General features: G+C 45.5%; 1 protein-coding gene across 1 annotated transcript; it reads right to left on the bottom strand.

The window, feature by feature from the left end:
- Nucleotides 1-4,423: 4,423 nt before the first annotated feature.
- Nucleotides 4,424-21,661, bottom strand: SLC24A1 (solute carrier family 24 (sodium/potassium/calcium exchanger), member 1). Its single transcript, XM_014946101.1, has 9 exons — nucleotides 20,676-21,661; nucleotides 17,348-17,410; nucleotides 16,230-16,338; nucleotides 9,818-9,904; nucleotides 7,791-7,894; nucleotides 6,943-7,143; nucleotides 6,477-6,566; nucleotides 5,447-5,613; nucleotides 4,424-4,699 (listed from the first exon to the last, which is right to left on the bottom strand). Exons 1-9 carry the CDS (start codon nucleotides 21,597-21,599, stop codon nucleotides 4,450-4,452), a joined length of 1,995 nt encoding a protein of 664 aa, XP_014801587.1. The 5' UTR covers nucleotides 21,600-21,661; the 3' UTR covers nucleotides 4,424-4,449.
- Nucleotides 21,662-23,252: the final 1,591 nt, after the last annotated feature.

Genomic DNA, 23,252 nt, shown 5'->3' on the forward strand with positions numbered 1-23,252 from the left:
CTTGTCCAGTTACTTTTTTGAAGAGTGGTTTTGTTTTTAAAGCGGAGTAGAAAATGTTGACCTTCACCCAGGCAGTGCTCTAGATCCAGGGTTTCTCTCGTGCACACATGGAAGACGTGTTACCGTAGCAGTTGGAAGGAAGGTATGGAAGACTTCTGTACAGCTCTTACTAACCACAAACATGCTGATGTCTCTGTGAAACACTTCTGTAGAAATCTCCTCCTCTTCACTCCCTGGGAAAGAGAAAGCACGTGGAAGGGACCTACAGGTTCTGGGAGGAATCGGTCCGTCTCGGCTGGTGGCATTTGTTAACGTGACCTCATGGCTGATGTGACACCAAGCAAATGCCAGCCTGCAGGAGGCTCTTCATGAACACGCTGTGTTGGAAACACACTAAATATGACACATACATAATGCTAATCCAAAGCTTTTAACTAAAGTAGATAACAGCAAACGCGCTACAGGGAATATATAGGGAGTGTAACTTATTGGGGCATATTGTGCATAGTTAAATGTACTTGGAATGTTTGGTCTCTTATTTCACAGGCAAAATAATATTTTTTAAATTTTTTTTTTCTGTGAAGAAAAACTCTCTGTCAGTCCTTGTGGTGGAGTCATGGCTTTTGACTCATGTTTTCTTGTTCTAGAGATTTTAAAAAAAGAACCGTTCTGTGCTCTCAGTCACATCGCAGCTCCTCACCGGGAGGGAGGATAGAGAAAATACCAGGAGTCTTGTGTGGAGGTGGGAAAACAGACAGGGAATTGGTTCAAACACCCTAAAGAAATTAAACCACAGCTTCAATTTAAGTAATTTTAATGGGCTTTCCAATTCTAATTTATTTTAGTTGTTGATGCTGTAACACTTCTAAATACCGGTTGTTACATTAGATTTTATATTTCGGTCTGTGATGCTGTAACACTTCTAAATACCAGTTGTTACATTAGATTTTATATTTCGGTCTGCCTACCAGCAGGTATTTTTTAAAATCTCTTTAGTTTGCAGGTGTAAAAATACAGCAATATTTAGTTAGGCAGAAAGGAGATAAACCTTAAAGCTCACATTTACTTTATTAAATGAAATAGAGCAAGCCCTTTAGAGGCATAAATGAGAAGTAATGCTGCTATAAAGCTCTATGGAACCTCCTCCCAGACCTCTGGAAAGTAGTAAGAAGATGCTGCCCTAAGGAGAAAAGATGTAAAATTTGTAGAGCTGCAGGTATACGCTGATGATAATTGCAAGATGCAGTCTTAGGTAATACCTCCTCTCTAACTTGCTGCTAATTATGTAGCTGACCCTTTTCAAAGTATCCCCCCAGCCTGAGGAGGAGCTAGCAGTGCTACACTTACCAACAGTTCTCACATTTAATTTATATTAACAATTTGTGATACTCTTTCATACTGCCAGGCTTGCAAAGTGTTCCTCAGGTGTGAAATAACAGCTGTTTCCCCCCTGTCCCCCCCCCCCGGCCATGGTAAAGAGCGTATCAGTGTAGCGTGGGTACAGCCCCCCTTCATTCTTCTGACCTAGTGTGAAAAACATCAGGTTATTTTTTTAACATTGACTGTAAGTAGCGATTCGTGTGCATGTGTGCTCTGCTCTCAACAGTAGCTGCGCTGTATTTACCGAGGAGAAGTTGCAAACAGTAGTTGCTGTGTATATAATATAAACTCCCCCCTGTTTGTGCTGTGTATAAGGCCCTCCTGGCTCCTTCCAGTTCTCTCCCCCCCTGCCCCAGTCTCATTTACTGCTCGGGGCAGGCGCTGTTTGACAGGACCTTCCAGCCATGAAGGAGGGCGAGTGCTTTTTCCAGAGCTGCGCGGTGCGTCAGGGACGCTGAGCTATGAAGGAAGCTTCTGGAAGCTGCAGGCTTCCTTATTCCAGCCCGGCAGAAGCGACTGAGCCCCGTCTCTGACCACCTCCCACCCCCCGGGTGCTGCTGGCGCAGGGACAGACCCAAGGCTCGGAGCAGGGGGCCCCACTCTCTCCCTTCCTCTCCCAGCTTCAGCTGTAAGTACTTCCACCCGCTTTGCCACTTCATTCCAATATCAACAGTATTAGCAGAAAAAGTATATACCGTGCCACGGAAAGGATCGTGCATCCCTCGGACAAACTAAACGCTCTTGCATCCTCAGAGGCACTCCCCAGGCGTTGCTGGTTTTTGTTTGGGTGTGCTTTTAACTTCCTCTATCATGTAAGTAGTTCATCAAGTGAAATCGTTCTACGTAACCAATTGTTTTATACGGTCTGTTGCGAGTCAGTCCGCTGTAGAAATGATATAATAAAACCTAGTTGGAATAGTGATACACTTCCAAGTGGGAAATTTCCCTCATTCGAGTCGTAACGTTCAAAACGTAGGTCCCGAGGTGGAGAGTTTTTAAGCATCATGCAATTCAGTGTTGAAACAGTTTTCAGATCTCACTGTCCTTTATTAGAGAAGCAATTTGAGTCTATTTTCCAATACCGCAAAGATGGATAAAGAAAAATATTTGAGACGTATTTTCAATTTAAAATTTTGTATGAACTGAATTTTCTCCTTTTGTGTACTAAATAATGCTTACGTCAAAAAACCTTAAACAAAGGTTTTACATTTGCAGTGCAATATATATTTTGCTTTACTTATGGTTCCACTGGAATAACGATTGGAGATGGAAATGCTGAAATGTGAATAGAAATTGTGCTGTTTCTCTGACACTGCTCACTGTGTCCCGTTTGGAGAAGGTTTGCTGTTGGTGCAGTTACAGCCTGATGGATCAGACTTTCACCGGCCAATTAAATGATTTTTATACCCCAAGAAAGAGAGAAAATTCCTGCATGTAAAATCTTTGTATAACAAATGGGAGATGCAAATAGTAATTAACAGAGAGGGGTATTTCTGGGTATTATCTCACTGGGATTTAAAAATGGTACTTTGTTAGTCTGCAAGCAGCACTTTTTAAATGAATGGTTGTAGATTTGTAAATATGTAATGTTTAAATTTTATTTACCAAAAACCAGTCTGTTGGATGTTTGCTTTGGTTTGTAGTTCCTTTAAAATATGCAAGTCAGTGTTCACAATGTTAAGGGTTGGTTTTGTTTTTTTTTTTCTGTCTCATGCAAAAAAAAAGAAGTTTTACAGTGAGTCAATAAAAAGCTTAAAATCTTTCTGGTTATTTTCATTAACATTTTATTAGATGGATTAGAATGACAGAAACGTCTGCAACTCTTAACTAGGTTGTTTGCTCACATGAGGCGTTATTAACAATAAACCTGTCGGGTTTGTTGACGGTCGATGTCGGTGGCATTTTTTCATTGTGGTCACGTGGAAGTCAGTGCTAACAACAAGAATTAGTGCTGGGTACAATAATCTGTAAATTTCAGAGAGTGGTGTCAGGAGGAAGACAAAACTTAAGCAATTGAATGTCTTGTTGTGGTATTTCTGATTCCTGGTGTTAGTTTTTATTAGCAGTAATGTGGTGTTCTAACCCCAGATGGTGTTGTGAGATCGGATATGGATTAAAAAGGAGCCATAGGGGTACCTTTCAGGATTGCTCTGCAACTCTCAAACCCTGGGTTCTTCTGCAGGCAGAAATAATTCTTACTGCTTTGCTTTTTCCTCGAAAAACCTTAGTATTACATTTCCTGCAGTGATGAGGGGCAGCAAGAAGCGTTGCCCCTGAAGTGCATCTCCTGCCCTGTGCCCGCTTCCCCGGAGGTGTGTGCCCAGGACCAGCAGTGGCTGCTTCATCATGGGGTTTGCTGTGAGGATGGAAACAGCCTCTGGGTGGGGAAGTCCTGGCAAAGCAGCTGCAGCACAAGCCTCCAAAACCACTCATTGCTCCTCTACGGTTTGAGGGAGCTCACTCCTGAGGTGCAGGATGTGTTCACACAAGGGTTTTAAGCAGAGTAGCTCAGTGAGGACAGGCCACAGAGGTCTCATTCTGTGCCTGCTGAAGTACAGTCCATTGATTTCGGTGGGTTTGAGCCGTTTACTGAGAAATTTAGAGTGTGTTTCTGACAACATTTCTATAATGATTAAATATTCTGTGCTGAAAATGGGCTCCATTGGCTTGAGGGGATCAGCCACACTGAAAACTTCGCGCATCTGGCTCGTATCAACCTTCCTGTGAGTACCTGAACATGTCTGTTATGGGATACTGGTCACTTCCTTTTCTGATCCTAAAGAAAAGCAGTAGAGGCTGACACACCACTGGAGATTTATTATTTTCAGTATGTTAAAGATAGTTTAATCTCTGTAAATTTGTTACAATTCTGGTTGCTTTTTTTCAGTAGAACAATTGCTACCTTAAATCTCAGTAAATGTTACAATTCTGGTTGCTTTTTTTTCAGTAGAACAATTGCTACCTTAACCCCCTTCTGATTTTTTGATGTTTGGTTACATACGTCTGGAAGTGTCCGAATGTCATACAGATACCGGTGTTTGGTTACATACATCTGGAAGTGTCCGAATGTCATACAGATACCGGGCAGGAAATTATCTTGTCTTCTAACATCACACTGATGATCAAAAACACGAAGTAAAGAGCAAACATCGTGAGCCCCAGCAGTTTGTTCATTTTCCATTTACATACAGCGATCGAGATAATCACAAACAGGAGCATGAGGAAAAGGAGAACAATTGCACAAAACAGACCGTTGCTACTGACTGCCACCGGGCTGAGTCCATTGAAGACAGAATAAAGGAACCAAGGAACCGGCAAACTGCAAGGAAAGGAAAAAGAATTGAAATAAATGTTTTAAGGCAGTTCATTTTCTGCATCATAACTGAGCAATTCTTCCAGGCTGTGACAGGGGAAAAAAAAAACCCCATGATTGCTTTCAGTATAACTCAGCATGAATCTAAAATGGATGGGGTTTGTGTCAAAAATTGCATTGGGATAATACTTGCTCTGTTATAATGCAATCCAAGGATCTAAGAGTGGTTTTAAAGTAATACTTGTGAATTAAGTGTCTCAGCATGTTCTGATAAAGAAGTCCTGATGCTTTATGGATGAGAGGTGCAGGCACAGGTACTGAGCCTGGACAGATCTCTTTGACGTTGGCCAAAGGTTTGCTGTGGTTTTGTCTTGGAAAAACCAGTAATTTTCTGTTGATTCCAAATTAACTGAAGATTGTGGTGCTTCTGTTTTGAGCTACATATCATTATTTTAAGCTGCAGAACCGTGACCTGAACTATGCGACTTAATGTTCACTCTGCTGCACTAAGGTATAAAAATCTGTCTCTCCTCACTAGCTGAGATTTAAAAAACAAAACAAAACAGTCACACTAGTAACTGGTTGTCCAATTACAATGAAATTAAGCCCCTGTTTAGAATAAACCAAAAAATCCTAAACGCCAGTAACTGGTTGTCCAATTTCAATGAAATTAAGCCCCTGTTTAGAATAAACCCCAGCTAGTTCTGTATTTCAGAAGAAATGCATCTCTTTTAGCGTTGAACTCGTACTCACCCAACAGTGATATCGAAGATGTTGCTGCCCACGGAACTGGAGACAGCCATGTCCCCCAACCCTTTCCGGGCCACGATGACACTGGTGATGAGGTCAGGGATTGAAGTTCCTGCTGCCAGAATGGTTAACCCCATAATTTCCTCTGAGATCCCAATTGTTTCACCAACCTAATAAATACAAAGAAAGTTGGGTAGGGCTGGAACATGGAATTTAATTGCTCTGTGCAGTCTTTTAGGTTTCAAGGCTTATTTGAATTAAAATATTTTAATGCCCTTAAAAATGGCAGCATTTTTTCCTGTTTTGTAGGATAAAACATTAAATTTCACAGTGTAAATTGATCTTGGATTTGCTCCACAGCATGGGGCACCCCATCCCAGTGTTGCCAAGACTAAGCAAGGTCAAGTTGGTCACAGGGCAGCTCTTGTGTCCCAAGTTCACCTCTCCTGGCCATGTTCCACCTCTCCTTCTCCAGATCTAACACCAGCTCTGCGTTATCCGAGAGCTTTGGGAAATGACAGCCTGTGGATTTATGGCTCGATCAGCTGCACTGTGAGTGTGCAATACATCACCAGATACAAATTGCAGGTCTCATTCTACAGGATGCAGGTATTATTTCCCAGAATACCGGGTTGAAGATTAAGGCGAAGGGAGTTGAGATCATTGAGCAGCTTCCAGAATCAGAACCTGTATTTTCCTAGAATTTTAATTAGGTAAGGGGTAATTATGTACTGCACAGGAGCATTCATCAATGAAAAGGCGGTATTAAGATAAATCTTGATGGCACTTTTCCTTTCACTGATGCACAAATTCCCTTGGAAGCTCTCGAAAAAGAATGACTCTTTGTCAAATCGAAAAGAATGAAATTGAAAATTCCCTTTTGGGTTCTAACAAAACAAAGTTTGTGCTGTTTTGATGGATGGCTGCAGCTGTAATTCATCAGATAAAACACCACAGTGACACTTCCCCCTCTCTCTCTTCATCTACTTCTTCCAAAATGGTCTTATTTGCAGAGAGAAAAGAAACCCCTCACCTGGTGAGCCCACCACACCATGAGGTAAGAGAATACAGCAATCCAGATGATGGAGCCGAAAAACGTGATGACAAAGAATTTCTTGGAGTCCTGTTAAAAGCAAGTTTGGAAAGAAAAACATGGAGAAGTTTCAGGAAAGTTAACAATCCCCAGTAAAAGTTATTCACCTGAAACACTTCACTGCAATCAATTGTTTTAACATGGACTCTGCTCTCTCTAATTGTATTTCTTTTTTGTCAGCTTGATTATATGACCGATAGTTTCCCGTCTTCTGTGATTTATTAAATTAAGTCTCTGGAACTCTTTATGCTGCAGCTGGGGCTCCTGTCCCACCCCCTGCAGCATTAACAGCACTTCAAGTATGCAAAGACTCGAGACGTGGAAAATTAGAAGCGGGGACTCTTGCCTAGAGGAAATCTATAGTTCAGTTAACGAGCCCAGTAGCAGAAGGAAGACAGATTCTTACTGGGTTTCTAACGTCAGGCATCGTGCTCCAGAGAGGGAAGACAATGGGGAAGAGGAAAAGGTAAATGGCTTGTTTTTTCCTGGTTTCTGGCCATTCGAGCGATAACGGCTCATCGTTTTCTTCATCATCTGTGCTGTCATCATCGCTGTCTTCCTCACTCCCAGAGCTGCTGTCTTCTGAGGTGTTGCTGTCTGAGGAGGGCTGTGGATCAGGGAAAAAAAAAAAAAGCCACTAGGTTGTCAAACTAAGAAGGAGCTGGGCAGCATTTATTCCCCAGGGCCTTGCCTTGGCAGAGGTCACCTTTGTAATGGGGCTGAGGGCAGCCACAGCCCACACCCTGCTACTGCAGGGCAAAACCCAGGCATGACCCCCCTCAGTGCCCGTGCCTTGGGTCAACTCATTTGAACCAATTTTTAGATGGGGTTTTGACACAAATGAAACATTTACTGTGTGTCCTTGAAAAACCTCTCCTCGTCAGAACAGCAAATTACATCAACTGAAAGGAGGGATTCAGGAAAGAAAACAATTGTACGCTGGTGAGTGCTGGAGAGGCAGGTACTCGTGTCTGATGTTGGAGTCACCCTCTGACCTCAGAAGAGTCACTGGAGGAGAAAACACTGTCCAGTGCCACTTGGTGTTATGTTTTGGATCTGATTAGTGTTTGTAAGCAGAAATGTTTCAGCTAACACCGTAATGGATCTTGCCACCACACACTCAGCCTGTGCACAGTTGGTAGTTACAGGAAACGGGTTGGGTCCTGCCCTGAAAGCTCTGGAGAGGGAAGAAGGGAAGTCTCTGAGAAGTTTGGTCTGGACTGAGCACTTATTGCCTTCTCATTATTTAAATACCTGCCCATCCTGCGGTGCGTCTGCCTTCTGTTTGTCTTTGCTGGGTTCAGAGTCACTGGCAGGAGTTACCTGGACGCTGCTTGGTGCCTTCTTTTCCTCTTCTGCTAAAAGTGGTAAGAAGGAACATTGGTTTCAGCATCTTAGTGGCAGGAGGTGGCCTTCCTCTTAAGCAGCAGGGAGGCTTGATCTTCCTATGAGAATATGTGGTGTTTCATGTTGAACCCCCATCTGATGGCTTTTCTGTTTGTCCCCTCTGTCTTCTGTGGACTGTGATTAGTCCAGATTAGTAAAAGCTGGGCAGAATCTGGCCCACCTGGTGCAGAGTGATACCTTGGTGCTCCTATGACCTCTTACTGCTGTAAGAGGCACATGTGTAACAACAGGGAAATGCTAATTATCTGATCTACACCTGGTGAGTGTTTCTTGGTTTCACTCTGTATTCGGAAGATCACATTAACGCCATCCTTAAAAGCCAGAAAGGATGTAAAGCTTTGCTATCCCTTTTTTTTCTAGCAGAAAAAACAGAAAGAACAGCATTCTCCAGGGAGCTGAGATTCTTTGAGGCTTCTAAGAGATGACTGTTATGTGCTGCCAGACTTTAATCCCTAATCGTTTGGGAGGTGTTCAGATGCAAATAGAAGAGTGCTGACACCTACAAGGAAATAACTGCAGTGTCCTCTCTGCTGTCCCCGTGTCAACCTGCGTAGCCAAGAGGGACAAGGACACCTCCGTGCAGGAGGGTGTGGGAATGGGGGTGACAGAGCAGGGGTGAGAGGGGGCACCTGGAGTTTTGCCCAGGCACAGCATGGACCCTTTTCAGGCTGTGGCTGTTGAGCTTAAGGGATCCCCATGGCATGGTTGAGCCTGTCACGTCAGGAGGATCGTATTATCCCATGAATTGTAGTGGGACAGGCTCTTGAATGGTATCTTATCCTGAACTGGGTGAGCTGGTCTGGTATGGAGCTTCACCACCGCGCTAGGGAGCAATCCAGAGGGGAGATTTTTCAGAAATGTCTGTTTTCAGTGAGTCCTATTTGGGATTTCTGAAACCAGGCCTTAAGAAAGTTGATGTGAGATCCTTTCAGCACAAAGTGGGAGACAGAGTGATAATGCTTTGGGCATGTTCACAGCTCTCTGCACCAACCAAGCTTGAGGAACGTGTCACAGGGTGAAAATTCAGTGAAGTCAACGTGTTGATAAACACGCATCCAGAATTTACCTGTTTGTTAAACAGTATTTTCCTCAAGTTTGGTCTCATTCGCGCAGGTGAGGCTCAGTGCTGTGAGGGTGACCGCTGTGCTGCAGCGGGGTGTTTTTGGAGGTGGGACCTTCCACCCAAACATTTGCTTGGTTTTCAGAATCTCCAGCCTGACTGACAGCACAGCCCTGCCCTGTGTGGTGGCACAGGCTGCTGCCTCTGAACCAGCTCAGAAAGCCCCTGTATCAGTAACGACCGTGTGGTGGCACAGGCTGCTGCCTTTGAACCAGCTCAGAAAGCCCCTGTATCAGTAACGATACAGAAAAACCACTAAAAGGGAGGATGCACAGACCCTTACAATTGTTACAGAGTAAGTCAGTGCAGCTTTTCTCTGCAGAGGAATCTTTCGTGCTCTTCTGCAAATGTGCCAAGTTTCCAAGCTAAAATGAAGGTGCTTTGTTTTAACAAATACCTCGTGTTGCAGGGTCTGCCAAAGGTGCAGCACAGCAGCACCCAACTGGTCTGTAATGACCTGACCTCCCCTCTCCCACCCTCCCACTGGCAATTTGTGCTACATCATTGAGGTGCTTTGCATTTGGATGCTCTCACCAACCAACCACTCCTGGACTCCTCCGGGGATGGCTTTGATTGCCCACCGTTGGAGCGTATCGATTGATTTCTGCTGTTCTTAGAGCAGCCATCTGTGACCAGTAACAACAGGAAAGGTGTGTGGGACCCCAGTGTTTCTTTGGCAGCCCTGGGGTGCTGAGTGTGGGGAAGGCGAGGGGGGTTTGCAGCGCAAAACGAAGCAAACTCTTCTTGCACTCACCCTCTGGTTTTGATCCTTGTCCAGCCAGAGTCTCCGCTTTGGCCTTAGCGATGTTGCTCAGGATGTCAACCCTGTCTTTAAATTTTGCTGTGGATGAGGAGGAGACATTTGTCATCAGCTTCACAAAACTCCCCTTTTCCTGCCTTCCCCCAACTCGCGCACACTCTCCCCCCTTTCACAGAATCACAGAATTATCTAGGCTGGAAGAGATCCTCGGGATCATCAAGTCCAACCATCTACCCAACTCTAAAGTTCTTCCCTACACCATATCCCCCAACACCGCATCTAAACGGTTCTTAAACACAGCCAGGGATGGGGACTCAACCACCTCCCTGGGCAGCCTATTCCAATGCCCCAAAATTCTTCCTCCACAGGTTGCAGTCGGCACCCACTTGGGAGTTGTCTTTTTGGCTGGGGCCCTAGGTTTTGGCCGCTGCTGGTTGATCACAGTGGTTATATTTAAATGCTTAGGATCATGGCAATTCTGCCAGCAGTTTGACATGTAACCGATACTTTCCTATTTAAAAGAGAAGGTAGAGGGAAGAGAAATCCTTTCCAGACATTCCGTACAGGAGATGTCTGTACTTCCTAGAAAGAACAGAGGAGGGGGTTTGATGCAATATCATTTTGCTCTCAAAAGACTGCTGTTTTGTTTTTTTTCAGGCTAGGTTATATCCAAGCTAAAAATGACACCTTCCTTCTGCTGTGTGACTGCTGAAGAGGCTTTACTGTGCTGCTTGCAGCCTGGCGACCTGATGGTAAGGAAAAATTAAAAACTTTTACATTCCAGTTACCTAGAAAATTATTTCTCTAAGTATATGTGAGTGTCTCCTCTACTGGAGTTGATCTTCATTCCTGGTATCCAGATTTAACATGGCCCAGGCTACCCAAGAGGTCACCTTCACTGGTGCAGTGGCCAGTAGTGTATTCCTGGGACTGCTGGGGACTCCTTCCACCATAAACCATGCACTGCTCAGCTGCTTTATTGTTGTTTTACTGGGAACTGTGAAACTCTGTCTCCACAGTTAGATGTTGTGCTCAAATATCTTATCTCCTGCTCTCGTTGAAAGTGAGCAAGTCATCGACTCAAAGAAAAGCCTCGTTTTGCTCTAATCTATATATTCTGTTGAGGTCCCTACCCAGTGACTGAGCTGAGGGTCACAGGGTTTGCACGTGGACAGGAGCCACAAGAAATGGGCCGTGCTACGCTTGGCTTGTGTACACGGCTGTAAATTAATTTCCTCTGACAGTTTTATCACACTGATTTAATCTACTGTACTGTTGAGTGTGCAGCCAGAACGTGTTCTTGTCATTTGCCTCAAGGGCAGGGCCCTGTCGCTTTATTCATCGCTGTGATACTGAGTTAATAGAAATAGCAGGTCCCAGGCCCTGAGCCGTGCGGGTAGAGCTGCTGTTCTGAGCTGAACCTCCTCAAAATCAGTGGATTCGGGTCTAAAAAGCTTGACTTTTCCATGCTCCTTGTCAGTATTGAAGCCTGACAGAGGGGATGTGAAGCACTTTGCTTCCTTCCCCCTCTGCTGATGCTAAGCACAAGTGTACCCATCGCTGCAGGGCAACCAAGAGGTGACCCTTGGCTCCCAGTCTCCTCTGGCCCCTGGGCAGCACATCTTTCTGTTCAGCTCTCCCCAGAAGCTGTTGCAAAAGCTTCTGTCAGCAGGGTCAGGGCGGTCAGGCTCAGCCCCAAAGAGATTATATAAATTCAGGCTCCTGGCGTCCTGCCCTCACCCAGGCTGCAGGCTCTGAGCATCCCTCTCTCTCTCAGGATAAACAGATTAGGTCCAGGCCACTATCCGGGTCTCATGAGATCAGCCTCGTTTGAAAAGGTGTTAATTCCCCTGACACACATCTCGGGCAGGAAGGGCTGAGGTTGGAAGAAGGGTTGGCTATAAGCTGGCCAGATCTGCAGGTCAGCAGGGGGAGAAGGATATCTGTCAGCCCAGTGCTGGGGATTAGCTGGGCAGGGCACTGCTGGTGTCCCCAGCTCTCTGGGCTCAGTCCTCCCTGAGGTCTGTGGTCCCCTGGGGAATTCTTGGCTATTAACTCTCTGTCCCCTGCTCTGAGAGCCCATCACAGGGGACGCAGCTGCCTCCAGGGGCCCTGAGATGCTCTTCAGGAAGTTTCCTGTCCCATGGATTGACAGCATCCAAGGCTGGACTTAATGGTGGCAGCTGAGCTTCTACCTTGAGTTTGGTTCTTACGTTTAATTAATTCTGTGCCACTCATATTTAAACTGGCAGGACTAATTTACAACATGAACAGCAGGAAGGATTTTTTCTTTAAAATTTGGCATTGGAGATTCTGCTATTTAAAAGTAGAAGTAAAAAACCAAAATATCTCATGATTCTTTTTGCTCCTTTGTATCACGATTCTCTTAAAACAAGTGATTGGATGCTAATGAAGCAGAGAGAAATTGTAGCTGCCTTCAGTCTTCTAGCTCAACTCAAGCCTGCAATGCTGCCTGCTGCTTTATTCTGGTCTAATTTCCAAAATCATTAGCTCGTTAACTGGGGCACACTAAGGGTAGACAGCTCTGATAACTGCACCGCTGGAGCCTTTTTCTTCGTTCAACAGTAAAAGCAGGCTTCTGGCTTCTTCCCTGTGTGACTAGAGTTTAAAGAATAATCCGATGGTAAGACTGGAGGTTCAAAAATGAGAGGGTTCCTCAGTCTTCCCAAAATCCCTGTTCCCTTTAATTTCCCAACAGTTCCCTCCGGTGTCTAGCTGTAAAAACTTGAAAAGTTCTCAAGCTCTGCTTCTGCACATTTTCAGAGAAAGTGGGGAAAACCCAAAGGTGCTAGAAATTCCCTATTTAAAAATAAGAAAGGCACTTTGAAAAGAAAAGCTTCTATCAAAACTATAATTCAAGATGCAATGTAAATGTTAGAACTTCTAAAGTAAAGTGCCTATTCTCCTGTAGACAGAGAAAAAGACTTAAATAATGATCCCTTCCTAATACAAAAAGGAAAAACCTCAAACATTCTGAACCTAATCCACCGTTCAAATGAGAAATTTTGCTTCACACAAGGGGTGTTGCATTAGGAACAGTGAAAAAAATTTTGTATTTCAGACTTTTACCTTATTTCTAGGACTTCTGGACCTCTGGACATCGGGTTTGGAGGCCCAGTGCTGGCAGGTTTTTTATTCTTGCTGCCCTAATAAAATGCAACTGCAGTGTAAGGAAGGAAACCCTACAGAGACCCTAATTTCAGCAAGTTAAGCTGGAACTGCTGAGCAATAGTTGGCAAGTGGTTCTTTTGTAGAGTGTTCTTTACCACAGCCTCTAAGTGCTGATGCTGCAGGCATTGCCTAGAAGGAACAAGGACCCTTGAGGAAAGATAAATTGCTTTGGGATCATCTTTTATGTTGCAACTTAATTACAGAAATGTCTGGTACGGGAAGGGCTTTGTGGGTGATTGGTGGGAAATAGGCACCCAGCTGTGCCGACAGTACCAAAGGGCTGCAGTACCATCAACACAAAGGCTGAGCCTGCAGTCCTGATGGGCCTTTCAGGTTCAAATCCTCTTTCAGAGTCATCCCAGGGAAGTCATTTCACCTTTTTGGCCAAGATCCTCAAAGCACTTAGGTTTCTCAGTCTATTCATAAACGATTCCTTTTCTCCAGACTCCTTTTTCTTTAGGTACAAATCTATCAGGGTAAGGAGTGTCTCCTACTGGACGCACAGCACCTGGGACACTGATTCCCTGATTTTGAGTGCTGTGCTGTTGTAATATCACTAACTTTCTTTATTGTTACCTTTTCTAAGGAGCTGTATCTGCTCTGGCGGGGCTGAGTGGAACAGGCACGGACCTGGGGCAGAGGTGTTGCCCTTAACTCAAGGGCATCGTTATAACAAAGGGTTTAAGAAATAACAATCTTTTGGGCAGACTGTGGCCCAGCCTGGCACAGTCCCTGCTGTGTTAGACTGGAGTCGGTATGGCCACACTCCCATCTAGTGGCTGCACACCCTGAGACAGGGACTCAAAGGCTGCCCGCCTGAAATGAGAGGGGGAATTGTCTTTCAGAGAAGATCCCCCCGGTCTTGCTTGTTCAATATTCATAAATCGTGCTAATACCGGCCTCTTTAGCAAGGCCAGGGACTCACAGTTGTGTTAAAACCCCCCGGCAGCGTATTCTGGGCTGAGCTGGCTGGGTTAGCACTGGAGGGCTCTCTTTGGCCTGGGTTGGCATCCTCAGGTCCCCCCAACTTCTACTGGGGTCCCAGGATTTCACCAAGCTGAGGACACCAGCCCAGACCAGATGCATGTGCTGGCCCAAGGTAGGAAGGTGCTGCACAAAGGTGCAGGAAGGATAAGAATTTCACTGAATTTCACTGAATTTTTAAGAGTTGGAAGGGACCATAGAGGTCTCTGAGTAGCAGCAGTCCCTCAGGTCCAGCACTTTCTGATGTGAAATGCAATGGCATGTCCTCTAGTAAGATTTTTGTGCTGTTGATACTGCGTTTCGGGGAGACAGGAGGCAAGGGCAGTTGAGCAAATCCTGAAGAGTCGGGCTCTTGTTTGGCTACTCTAAGTAATATCATGGATGCCTTCACTAAAATCTATCTTCTCTGTCTTGCTGTCCTTATCAAGACCCCTTTGTTCCCTGGATCACTCTGTACAGCTGGGATTTTGATCTGGTGCCTTCACTAAAATCTATCAAAGCAGACGCTTCTCTGTCTTGTCCTTATTGAACCTCCTTTGTTCCCTCGATCACTCTGTACAGCTGGGATTTTGATCTGGAGAGTCCTTTTTGTAACCTCTGTGATAGACACGAGAGGTGTTGATCTGCTTAGCTTCAATCTCTCTTTGAATGGACAACAGATAATCTCTTTAGAACAAGTAGGGCAGCGGAGGGGCGGTGCATGTGCTGAGGTAGAAAAGAAAATCTAAAAAATCCTCTTTTTCAACACGTTTCACCATTTCTTGGAAAATTAACCTCCGCTCTGTGTTCGGATTAAGCTGATATAAAGCAGCACGTTAAAAGTTTGTGTACAAAGACCCCGGGTCTGTCTGGAGAGTGGCTTCTCTGCACCCTGGGCACTCTAAAAGGTGTCTTAGTCCTGAGCTGACCAGCCCTTGGCCCTGGGGAGTTGGCCCACCGCCTGCAGAGTGCTGTGGGTACAGTTTACCTTGGCAGTGATGATACTGCAGTGTTGCAGGTGGGCTTCCAGAGGTGCTCAGTGTTGGTCCAAATCATATATGGATTGGCTTAACCACCATAATTGGAACCTGCTGGGTGTTTCAGGTCTCAGCTGGGATTTTAACCACTGTCAAAATTATAATTCTTCAAAGGTTTTAACTTCTTTTTCTTTAGGTTTATACCTTGTGAGGGGCTGCGTGCACAGCTGGGGAGGTGTATGGGTAATGAGCTCTCCCCATGTTCATTTTCCCATTGTAAATGAGACTGAAAGGTTGAGCAGTTCTTTCTCAAAAATGTGCACAGCTGGGGAGGTGTACGGGTAATGAGCTCTCCCTGTGTTCATTTTCCCATTGTAAATGAAACTGAAAGGTTGAGCAGTTCTTTCTCAAAAATGCAGTCAGCATTGAATGCTGCTGTTGAAGGCCAGGGTGAGCTAAGAGAAGGAAGGATGATGTGACGTCCTATGAGATGGAGGAAGCCTGTAACTTGTGTTTGCTATGCCTGCTGTCAGAGGGACAGCAGAAGATCATGGAAGCATAGAATGGTTGGTCGGAAGGGACCTCTGGAGATCATCTAGTCTAACCCCCTGCCAAATCAGGTCCACCCAGAGCAGGTTGCACAGGAACATGTCCAGGTGGGTTTTGAATGTCTCCAGAGATGAAGACTCCACCACCTCCCTGGGTAGCCAGTTTCAGGGCTCTGCCACCCTCACAGGAAAGAAGTTCCTCCTCATGGACCTTAATTAAAGATTATCTAGTTCCAACTCCCCCTGCCCTGGGCAGGGACACCTCCCACCAGACCAGGTTGCTCAAAGCCCTATCCAGCCTGGCCTTGAACACCTCCAGGGATGGGGCAGCCACAGCTTCTCTGGACAATCTGTTCCAGTGCCACCCTAATGGGGGACTGCAGTGACCACCACTGCTTGGAGGGACCATGGCAACAGAACCTGCTCCACATCCCTCCTCCAGCAACAGCTGCCACCACAGCAGTAACCGGTTTGGCCCAGGCAAAGTAGATATAGCAGAGCTGAAACGTGAGTGTTTGTCCTGGCTAGCCCCAGGATCAGAAGAGGTATGTCCCACCACCACAGAGCTCCGCCCACCTGATGTTATCTGTGATACTCAAGAGCTGCATTTCAAGGACGAGTTGCTGATCCCCAACCCCCTGACATACAAAGGCTCCATTCCCAGTTAAACTGCCCCACGATCCAGGCTGCAAACCCAAGTCCCTCGGATGTGGAGCGTTCACTCACCTTCTCCCAGGGGGTCCAGGGTGTGGATCATGAGTTGGAAGATGGTGTTCCGCATTTGAGAGTTGTGTAGGGAGGCTGAACTGCTGCCTCGCTGCAAGGCTGATCCTGGCTATGGAAAGGTACAGTGCAGCAGTCAATAGCAGTTTCCTCCCCAAAACACGTCCACCCTTGGTTCACCTCTGCCCTGAGGACACATTTACATGGAGGCTGATCTCCCCAACCCAAGGAGCAGCCTCAGCATGGATTTTAAACAGCCTCTGCATTCAAATTCACAGGATGGTTGTCAGTACTGACTGTTCACAGCAAGAGACATGCTCTTGAGATGACAGGTCAACCCATCCTTAGATAAATGCAATGAGCTTGCACAGACTCGGCATCAACACAATGTTATTATAATAATGAAAGCATGCAGTGTTTTTAGTTATAAACTTATGACTAGATGTATATGCTGCTACAAGGTAATGCTACGGTCATGTCAGGTGTCCTGACTTAAACTTGAAAGCTTTGGTGCTCTGTTCTTACAGTCAACTCCAGAGTACTAATGAGCTTTTGACTGAGCATTAATTAATACAGGTAGGTTAAGCGCATAGAGGAAAAAGTAGGATCCGCATGAGGAAGCCAACACCTGTATGTTCATATGCAGCTACTACATCAGATAGGCCTCTCGGTACAATGGCTGGCCAAAGGGCCACCAGTTTAACCAGGAGCAGAGGAATGAGCTCTCCAGTGTTCGCTACGGGGAAGGACAGACCCTACCAGCCCCTGCTCTGGGAGCCCCGGGGGAAAATTGGCCATGAAACCAGGTAAGAAAAGTCATGCTCTGAATTTCTGTGTGCCTGTTTAAAGCATAGAATGACTAGCACTCTGCCAGGCAAATCCACTCGGGAAGCCTGAAGTGTCTTTTAATTTTTATAAAAATGCCTTTGAGGACACAACTCAGCCAGGTGTCCTCTTAAGTAAGCTGTGGATATCGTGCCAAGCATGGCTGGTTCTTTGCACAAATTAGGATTTGGCCCAGGTTTCTTGACACAGAAGTTCACACCTTTATTCATGACCTGGCACGGGGAGGGGTTCAAAATGCATTAACTTTGGATCCCTGTAAATTTGCTTGGACCTACCTGCAGCCTCCTCCCATCTGCTGGCTTCTTTGTTCCATCATCCGCAACTGCCCCACTGCTTTTCTGTGTGCAAGCAAGAACAAAAACCATTGAACACCACCACGGCTTATCCTGACAAAGCAGGTGATAATGATAACTCTTCAGGCCAGTGTCTGTGAGGAAGTGAGACATCTATTACAAATGACCACTCGGGGATGGTACTGAAAGAGCCAAAGCCACGTGCTCTCCTTAAAACCATGTGGCTTTCAAGAACAACAGGGTTCTACCTGCAGCTCCTCAGTGAGGATGCAGGTAACTGGAGATGGACTCAACTGGTCTCTACCATCCAAATTCTGTAGGTATAGGTATATATAGGCAGCCCCAGATTTCATCCCCAAACACCTGTATCCTTACTCATTTTCCAGCAGAGGCAGAGTGAAGATGCAATGGGCATGAAGAAGATGCATCCAGCCATCAGCCTCACTTTCCATACAGGTAATTTATTTTTCCAGCTCAGCAGAGGCAGAGTGAAGGTGCAATGGGCTATTTTTTTTTCCCAGCCATCAGCATTACTTTCCATACAGGTAATTTATTTTTCCAGCAGCCCTCTGTCATACACTAGTGAGAGCTTCCTGTAAACTTGGAGGGTTTTTTCTCCTTCAGTCTGAAGGGCTGGATTCAATTTGTGCTGATTGGTGATGCCCACAGTGATGGATGTGTTATAAGCTGCAGTGTCTTGCACATGAATCCCACTGGAATCTAAGACATGAGCTTTCAGGACTCCCAGCCTCAAGCCCTGGCTGAAAGACAGACCAGGAGGAGGAAAGAAAAGCACTTTCTGGATTCTGCACCACTTCAACCATCCTCATCCCTCCTCCTTTCTTACCTTATATTATGCAAAGGGAGTGCCGAGACCAGGAGGGGCAAAGCATGTTTAAATGCCAGTGACACACATCTGACTAGTAAAGTGTGCCAAAGCCAGAGGACAACTTGAAATCTAGTGGTCTCTGCTCAACAGTTGGCAGGTAAGAGGCCAAAGAGGAAAGCTGGGGAGGGACAGAGGAGGGAGAAGTGGGCAGGCGCATTCAAGAAGACAAAGTCCCAAGTGTTCTGGAGGGCATGTCCTGCAGATCTGCCACTCTGAAAAGGTAACTGCCTCTGGGGACAACTTCAAACACCGTCTTTGAGTAAGCAGTTAACTTAAGGCCAGAGGACAATTTGAAATCTAGTGGTCTCTACTCAACAGTTGGCAGGTAAGAGGCCAAACAGGAGAGCTGGGGAGGGACAGAGGAGGGAGAAGTGGGCAGGCGCATTCAAGAAGACAAAGTCCCAAGTGTTCTGGAGGGCATGTCCTGCAGATCTGCCACTCTGAAAAGGTAACTGCCTCTGGGGACAACTTCAAACACCGTCTTTGAGTAAGCAGTTAACTCTGGCTTCAAAAGCCAGTGCGTGAAGGGCCCTGCTCTCAAATCTGGAGGGTTGTAGTTACACCCTGCCTGCACACCGGTGGCATAGGGAATTGGGTCTCTGAGCACACGTAGCTGTGGTCAGCACATGGAAGGAGGATTTGGTCATTTCAACCCTGGTGCCCAGACACCGTCTGGGAGAGGTGGCAATGGTTGCTAAAGGCTGCCACATCTCTGAAAGGGTAACTGCCTCTGGGGACAACTTCAAACACTGCCTTTGAGTAAGCAGTTAACTCTGGCTTCAAAAGACAGTGCGTGAAGGGCCCTGGTCTCAAATCTGGAGGGTTGTAGTTACACCCTGCCTGCGCACCGGTGGCATAGGGAATTGGGTCTCTGAGCACATGTAGCTGTGGTCAGCACATGGAAGTAGGATTTGGGCATTTCAACCCTGGTGCCCAAACACTGTCTGGGAGAGGCAATGGTTGCTAAAGGCTGCCACATCCCCTTCTGTGCCGCAGATCGGGTAACAAGTGACACCACCAGTGCCCCAGCAACACACCCCACTTCAGAATGGGAAAAGAGAATTTCTGCCAACACCTCTCATCTGTAAGAGGCTTGGAAAGCACCTCTTACCAGAAGCCTTTTTTCCTCTATTTAACCCAGAATTGGCCAATCGGACTAACAATGTGTTCCTGTAAGTGTTGTTTTTTTTCTAAACTCCTTTACAACAACCAAGTGAGCAAAATCCCAGGCATGTTTTTGAAAATAGGTAAGTGACTGCAACTGGTATCTTTCGTAATTGCAAGGGTAGAACTCCCTCTTAGTGGTGTTCTCTAATTTCTTAGAATCTCTACTATCCAGATTGCGTTTCCCTCATTTTATAACCATAATTATTGACCAGTACCTGTATTCTGAGGTTTTGTTTGAACATGCACTTTGTGAAGGAGATGCAGTTTTTTTTCTTTGTGGTTTACGCTAGAAGGAATGATTTCCAACTTGCCCTCTGAACAATAAGGACACCAACCTTCCGTATATGCTCTGCTGATGCTGCCTGCACAGCATGTAGCTTCTTGTTCAGCTCCCTAAAGGCTGCCACATCCCCTTCTGTGCTGCAGATCGGGTAACAAGTGACACCACCAGTGCCCCAGCAACACACCCCACTTCAGAATGGGAAAAGAGAATTTCTGCCGACACCTCTCATCTGTAAGAGGCTTGGAAAGCACCTCTTACCAGCAGCCTTTTTTCCTCTATTTAACCCAGAATTGGCCAATCGACGTAGCTGTGGTCAGCACATGGAAGGAGGATTTGGTCATTTCAACCCTGGTGCCCAGACACCGTCTGGGAGAGGTGGCAATGGTTGCTAAAGGCTGCCACATCCCCTTCTGTGCTGCAGATCGGGTAACAAGTGACACCACCAGTGCCCCAGCAACACACCCCACTTCAGAATGGGAAAAGAGAATTTCTGCCGACACCTCTCATCTGTAAGAGGCTTGGAAAGCACCTCTTACCAGCAGCCTTTTTTCCTCTATTTAACCCAGAATTGGCCAATCAGACTAACAATGTGTTCCTGTAAGTGTTTTTTTTTTTTTTTTTAGGACTAACAATGTGTTCCTGTAAGTGTTGTTTTTTTTCTAAACTCCTTTACAACAACCAAGTGAGCAAAATCCCAGGCATGTTTTTGAAAATAGGTAAGTGACTGCAACTGGTATCTTTCGTAATTGCAAGGGTAGAACTCCCTCTTAGTGGTGTTCTCTAATTTCTTAGAATCTCTACTATCCAGGTTGCGTTTCCCTCATTTTATAACCATAATTATTGACCAGTACCTGTATTCTGAGGTTTTGTTTGAACATGCACTTTGTGAAGGAGATGCAGTTTTTTTTCTTTGTGGTTTACGCTAGAAGGAATGATTTCCAACTTGCCCTCTGAACAATAAGGACACCAACCTTCCGTATATGCTCTGCTGATGCTGCCTGCACAGCATGTAGCTTCTTGTTCAGCTCCTGCTTCACCCATTGTTCTAGGTACACGTTCTGTTTCATAGTGAATACATATGTGGCATAGGCAGTCAGTAAAAGGAGGCTTTCCCACCAATCAATGACACTGTCTAGGAAAAACAGGATGAGCATCAGTAAGTCTACAATGTAGAAGGAGATGTCTCTAAATAAGGGCCACCATGTCAGGTGGAGTATCTCCCTTGAGAAGAGGGCACAGGTGCCAATGACAAAGAGGATATTAAACACCGCTGAGCCCACAATGGTACCGATGCCCACATTGCTGTGTGAGATGAAGACACCTATGAGGGAGGTGAAGAGTTCTGGTGCTGATCCACCTGCTGCCATGAAGGTGGCTCCAGCCACATCTTCAGAGATCTGCAACTTCTCTGTGATCACTCCCAAAGCAGGGACAAAATACTCATCACACACTATGGCCAAGGCCACAAATACATACATCATGCCAAAGATGTGAAGTACAACCCACCCTTGCCTGCGTTCTTCCACACTGAATAGGTCCTGGGGATATTCTCCTTTGGACTCGTGTGGTCGCTTTTCATCAGGGAAGCTTTCACTGATGTTTTCTCGCTGTGGTGTTGTAGCCACTGATGTAGTGACGGGCACAGTTGGCTCAGGATCCACATATACACAGTGCCTTATTTTGGGTGCTGCTGTGACATTGCCCGTTACGGCAGTCTTGTTGCTGGAGAGGTCCCTGGAGGTGACTTTCCCAGGGTCTGTGGGTGGGGGTGCTGTGTGTGGTGCTGGAAGGGCAGAGGGGCTGAACTGGAGCTGATAGAGAGAGAGGACCAACACTATGGCAAGCAAGAAAAAGATTCGGTTCCGTTGTAGCCGCCTCCTCCGTGGTAAATGCATTTCCTAAAAGTTTAAAAATCAGGGCCGTGTCCAGAAGCCACTGAAGACTTCTCTTGATCAGCAGTTTGCACTTATATCCACCATTGGAGTTTCGAGCTGATCTTAAGCATCAGGAGTGAAACTGCATGACACAAAGTGTAGAATCCTGCAAAAGAAAATCTGGTGTAAAAAATAAAGTACTGCAACTTTCCACCATTTGGGTAACATTACTTCACTGACTGCTGCTCTATTTTTCAATAGAAAGAAATGGACTTAAATGACTAAAATCAGATCTAGATTCAGGTTTCAGTCTTTTCTTCTTTTTTTTTGGTCACTGTAGGCTCTGCTGCTTGATAAACATGGGTTTGGCTTAAATAGAGAGGAGCTGGATGAACAGCCCAGTCTGAGCTGAATTCTTATTCCACCTAATTCCCATATCCAGGAGCTATTAAGGTTTGTGTTTTCACTTGGGTCCTGGTGTGATTCTGTAACATCAACGACTGGGTCAGCATTCTGCGGGAGGAGAGGACACGGCTTCTGTCAAGGAACCTACTTTAAATTGCTAGAAAAGATGACGCTCTGAAGACAAGATCATGCTACTAAAACCTCCCTCCAAACAGACACGTTAATTCACCGAAGTAACCTCAACAGGAGGATGAAAAGTGCTCGACAGTTCCTGGCTCTGCTGCTCTGTGCTCTCCAGCCTTGATTCCCACAGAATACAAACCAGAGGTGAGCTTTTCTCTTTCAGCTTGAGGAAGACTTGGCTCTAGTAAAACTGAGGGTGCCAAATATCCGTTTGTTTCTATGACTACATCTTTTCAAGCCTCTTTGTAGAAATCAGAACTGGCAAAGTGGAACTGTAATCATACCTTTTATTAGGGGTAATTAGCATATCTCGCATAATTATTTGAACAGCATTTAGAAAGGGAGAGAAATTGTACGTGCCAGAGTGACAGAGCCTACAGCTGTGACAGCGTGGAGACAGTGATTTGGGGCCGAACAGAATTTACCCTTCAGCACTGGATGAATGTTTTGCCTTAGAATATTGCTCTTGATGGATTTATGTTTTTTTTTTTCCCCAGAGTGAGAATGTTACATTATACTTGAGCTGGATGTGAATCACAGTTTTGTAAGCCATTCTCAGATAAGCTCTTCATGCAAGTTAGTACACACTTACCCTCTTGCATAACACCCAGTGAAGTAATCAGCCTAAATTTCTTGCAAGACAGGCATTATTATCTTCTTTTAAATAGTTGGGAGGATCACTAAGGCAACAGTAATAGAGGGTCATGGGAGTACCTAGATAAATAGACGATACAAGCTTTGCTTTTCATATGTAAAAAGAACACGAACATGCATATGGCAGAATCTCATAATATAATATGTGTAACAAATTGCACATTATTAGAAAATAACCCCTTCCTAGTGAGGATAAGAGAGTGAAATGAATGACAGAGAACAGAAGACATATGTACACACCCCTACTTAAGCGCTGTTTTTATTCCTCCTCTCCAAAACGAACTGCCTAGGAGACTTTTTGCAAGCAGAAACATATCCAAAGCTAGGATCAGTTGTGAGAGCTCTCTGGCCTTTCACAATGCCTGACCATCAGCCTCTGTGTTTCTCTAGTCTTCTAAGTTTAGTGGTTCTTTTCCAGAGTGCATTGCCTCT

This window comes from Calidris pugnax, unplaced genomic scaffold (assembly GCF_001431845.1).
Source record: "Calidris pugnax isolate Ruff unplaced genomic scaffold, ASM143184v1 scaffold134, whole genome shotgun sequence".
NCBI lineage: Eukaryota > Metazoa > Chordata > Aves > Charadriiformes > Scolopacidae > Calidris > Calidris pugnax.